We start from the raw sequence: 4,712 nt of genomic DNA on the forward strand, positions 1-4,712 counted from the left end.
GCTTTTGGGTTATAAATAACAATACGTGCGACGCCGTTTTTAGAGGTGGGGTTTCATGAATTTGACACATGGGTAAATCACTCGGTGAGACCCTTTCCATTTGTAAATTTTCCTTTTAGTCATCAAATAAAATTTTTATCTTTTCAATTCAAGCTTATAATTTTGTTTCAATTTCAGTTTAGTCCCCTGATTAAGACTTTATGTATTTTAATTTGGTCTCCAATTTAGTCACTTTTCGAGATTTTGTTGATCTTTTGATTTGGATCTTTTATTTTACACATGTTTATTTTAGTAAGTTATAATATGTTATTTTTGTACATGAATCATAATGAGTAATTTATTTTATCCATTTTATTTTTTAGAGTTTTTTTCTATGTTGATAGTCTTATTTAATAATAATGACTCTTTAAAATTATAACTATAATTATTATATTTTAGGATAAGTTGTGCGAATTTTAAAAAATTTCACCACCGCGACACCCGCAGTGACTACGATGGCATCCGTTATGTTCGCAACCACGATAAACGCGAAGCGACCAAAAATACGACCGCGAACGCTATTTAAATCCTTGGTGTAAACCAAAGGAGTTTGGTGGTTTAGGCGTTTTTGATCTAAAGCTGAAGAATCGCTCCCTGCTAAATATATGGCTATGGAGGTTCGGGGAGGAGTCTTCGAGTTTGTGGAGGAAAGGTTTTGAATCCAAGTACAATTTTGACCATTCCTCGATGATTTAAGACCGGTGAATTCTAGTAAATTATCTCGGGTGTTGTCGCGGCCGTCTTTCGGTTGGCCCGGAATCAGAGTTCGACTTGAAAATTGGGTTAGAGTCGCCATCGATCATTTTAAAACGATATTTAGATAGATCAAACACCATCTTACCTGATCTGCGTTTTACCATAAATATGTATGGTTCGGGAGTCGGTTACGGTCAAGGAAGGATTAGCACCCTTGAACCGCCCTTTCGGTACCAATTAATTTTTCGGTTGTCTTTAATTGCAAAAATTTAAATTTAAAATATCCGATTCGAATTGCTTACATTTGATTGGTTGTAATTCTTCTAGAAAAGGTTGAAAATGTTAGATAGAAAAAAATATTAAATAAATCAAATAAAAAAATAAAATAAAAGTAAAAAAATATAAAAATTTTAAAAGTAATGAAATAATAAAAAAAACCTTTGATATTAAGCGATCCAGGTAATTTATTGCATTGAAAACGGTTCCAGTGGAGAGATTTAACCCAGTACCAATCTTGATAAGCCATTGAACAGCTCTAATCCTCATCACAAAGCAAATTCTCCATTACAGAGAGTGTTTTATAATTCTTCAATGATAATGGCAATTAGGGAGGTTGCTATTCTGATATGTAGTCACGGGAATTGAATTTTGTTGTTGTTGTGGTCACCTTTGTACTGTACATGTATTATGACAGTACCAAAATTAAGAGAAAACCAAACAAAAAATCATGAAGGGTCCCATATGCTTTTGAGTAATGCTTTTTCAATTTCCTTCCTTTGCTTTACCTCCTGTGCATACAGATTTTCTGATGCTTTGACCCAATAAATAGTCTCATTGGCGCATATATATGCAAATACTTGGCATTCGGGCTTAGTCCAACCCATCAAACGATGGAACCTTAACGTAATTCTCCGATTTCCCATTCCAAACAACTTTGGGTTTGCAGTATTTCTTAGCTTCTTTGAAAGCCTTGTCTCCCCACGAACCAGTAACAAGATAATCAACGGTGTCATCAGGCTGATAGATTCAAAGGGACAGAAGCGAACTGGGTTGTCGCCCCACCTTGGAGGAACAAAACGGCGGAGTCTTCGGATATGTCGAGAGGCGCACATAGATCGGCCTCGGAAATCCTTCCCGCGGTGGCTCATTTCGATGACGCTTGTTCCAGATCCGCACCAATTGTAAAGCTCGGTGTGGGCCTTGAGGAGGACGTTCTCGGGCAAGGTGGCGGGACCAGCGGCGAAATTAAAAACCCGCTCTTGAGATTGGGATTGAAGGGAAGGTTGTATGGTGGATGAACAAGAGATGGAGAAGGGCATGGGTGAGGTTCCATAATGGAAGGTGGTTTTGGGTTTGAGAAAGGCATGGCTTTGATGAGTCTTCTGAAGGAGAGGGGTGTGTGGGTTGGTTAAGGGCGTTGACGCCGTGGATGTAGAGGCTAACAAGGTTGAGGAAGCTGGTGGCATGAGTATACTGCTGGATGGTTTCGTGCTATGAGAGGCCATAGCACCTCTCTCTCTTCAATTCTTTTTTTCTTTGTTATTGCTCCCCCTTTTTTTCGAATGGTTCCATGCATGAATTTATAGGCTTCAAATCCCTTCATTTTCGGCTAGTTTTAGCCTCCCGGTTGGACTCAAAAACTAACTCGTTCTTTCTGCTTGGTTGTGCGCCGGAAATCTCGGTGGTTGGTTGCTGCTGGCGTGAGGCGTGAGTAGGACAAAAATCACGGGTTGTTTGGGTAGTTTGGGCGAAAATTAGTGTTCACAGGTGTGGAGGAGTATCTCGTGCCCAATGGGAAATGGTGATGATGTGTTCACACAAAAACACGATGTGTAGTTGGGGATGGGAGTTCTATTGATTTTTTGGGAGGATTTTTGGACCAATGTGTCTTCCCTTAGAGTGGCATTTCCACGTATTTATGTCGTTGCAATTAAGGAATCGGGTAAGGTTATTGAGTTCGGGTCAAAGGTTAATGGGTGTGTAATTGGCATATTGAACTACGTAGGGTGTTGTTTGATTGGGAATGGGGTATTTTCGAGGAATTTGTTAATGTGATTGATGCTGCAGTTAGAGGTAGTGCTTCTCACGATCATTTAGTCTGGATGGGCCTTGGGAAGGAGTCATATTCACCAAAGAATTTCTATATTAGTGTAGCTTGTGAGGGAATGATTAAAGATCCTGTTTGGAAATTGGTTTGGGCAAATCTCGCACCGTAGGGTTGTGCTTCAAAGGATTCCTTCGTTACTTGAGTTGGCTAAACGAGTAGTAGTCAATCTTGAGTCTTACCTTTGTCTGTTGTGCCGGGAGGAACATGAGTTTATTGTCCATTTGTTTTGCCATTGCAAGGTGGTTTGGAGAGTTTGGTAAAGGTGGTGTGCTCTTTGGAGCATCAAGATCGTCTTCCCAAATAAGGTCAAAAGCTTTCTTTTGGCTTGGGATAATTTACCAATTAAAAGGAGATCTAAACCGATTTGGCACATGGCTTTCTTTGGGTTTGTGTGGTCCATTTGGCCTTAGAGGAATGACTTAATGTTTAATAACAAATCTTGTTGTGAGAGGCACCTGAATAAACTCTCTTTGCAGGATTGTGTTATGGTGCAAGAGCAAATGGCCCTGTGCTATACAAAATGTTGGTGATTTTATCCGCTGTCTGAATTTGTTCATGACCGATCCCAGTTAATAGGAGGTTTACAGGTGGTGTTCGATTTTTTGTGGTGCTGGTTTGCTGCGATGGTTTATTATTATGAGATAATGCTAAATAGAGGGGGTTTATTTTGACTTGGTTCGTTGAGGAGGCTGCTTGTCTGTGTGTTTTCTTGATTTGGATTGTTGTTACAAATTGCAGGGTATTGTTTTTTTGTTCTTGATTTTCGGTGTGATGCTGCACGTAGCACTTATTTCAGTTTCTTGTTAGCAGTGGGATGCCTGTTCTTGATGTTTTAGGTTGCTGCCGTGTTGTGTGTCTGCTTTAGCATATCTGCAGATTGGTGTTTGCCTGTTTATGCTCTCCTTTAGCTGGCATGGATAGCTGAATTCTTTTGGTTGGCTGTGCATATAGTTGGTTTATCTTTTGGCTCGAGTTTTTGCTTGTATTTTGGGAATTAAAAGTTGTGGGTGGAACTCTGAACTGTTGCGGCGAATTATTTGAAGCAGGGTGTTTTTCTTCTTCGACTTTGTGTTGTTTGGAAGTGGTACATGTTATGGGAGTTTTTTTTTTTTGGTAGGATTTTGTTCTTTTGTGGACCCTTAGCATCATTTCGCTCCATTTAGTAATTGCTGTGGTTGGATCTTCGGGTGAACGGCTGAGCTGTAACAGTTTGTTGTCAATATTTTGGTCCATTCTGGTGGTTGCCATGTGAGGTAATATCTGTGTTGTGTTGTTGTATCTTTGTATTGCTGTAAGGAATATCAAATCTATTAACATTGACAGGTACATTCTTTTTCCTCCATTTAGATTTAGGGAGTTTTCTAACGTGACCCTGTTCTTTGTTTCATGTTTTGAATGGTATATCCAAAAAAAAAAAAGTGTACGAAACCACCCTTCAATCTTTTTTTTCATTTTATACTTGTAAGCACAGAAGCAATTGACAAATTGTGACAGTCGTACCAAAATAGGGGGAAATTGAAAAACGAAAGATATATCTTACTTTGACCACTATGATTGTCGTGTGCAATTTTAAATTTAAGTCGAGTTTAAATTTTTAGATTTTGAATAGTTGAAAAATAAAACGATGTTATTTTAATTTTTAATTAAAAAATTATTTTTTATGATTTAGTTTTTAATTTTTTACTTCATCAATCTATCATTTATTATTATTATTTTTTTGTTTGCATGGGAGGGCTACACGCCTATTTCAATTCTTCTTTACACATCAATTTTCACTTCTTCAGGGGGTTCCATTAGTTCATGCATCCCTTGAGAGAGCGACCATGCATACTTTGCTAACCCATCCGCTACCATATTTCACTGCTGTCGG

At 38.6% G+C, this 4,712-nt stretch overlaps 1 protein-coding gene across 1 annotated transcript; it reads right to left on the bottom strand.

The window, feature by feature from the left end:
- Positions 1-1,460: 1,460 nt before the first annotated feature.
- On the bottom strand, positions 1,461-2,240 carry LOC120163131 (phosphoserine aminotransferase 2, chloroplastic-like). Its single transcript, XM_039173132.1, has one exon. It carries the CDS (start codon positions 2,238-2,240, stop codon positions 1,461-1,463), a length of 780 nt encoding a protein of 259 aa, XP_039029063.1.
- Between the last annotated feature and the right edge of the window lie 2,472 nt (positions 2,241-4,712).

The sequence above is a fragment of the Hibiscus syriacus genome, unplaced genomic scaffold (assembly GCF_006381635.1).
Source record: "Hibiscus syriacus cultivar Baekdansim isolate YM2019G1 unplaced genomic scaffold, ASM638163v2 tig00111427_pilon, whole genome shotgun sequence".
Lineage (NCBI taxonomy): Eukaryota > Viridiplantae > Streptophyta > Magnoliopsida > Malvales > Malvaceae > Hibiscus > Hibiscus syriacus.

Coding starts and splice junctions, on each gene's coding strand:
- LOC120163131 (XM_039173132.1), bottom strand. CDS start 2,240: ATGGCCTCTCATAGCACGAAACCATCCAGCAGTATACTCATGCCACCA.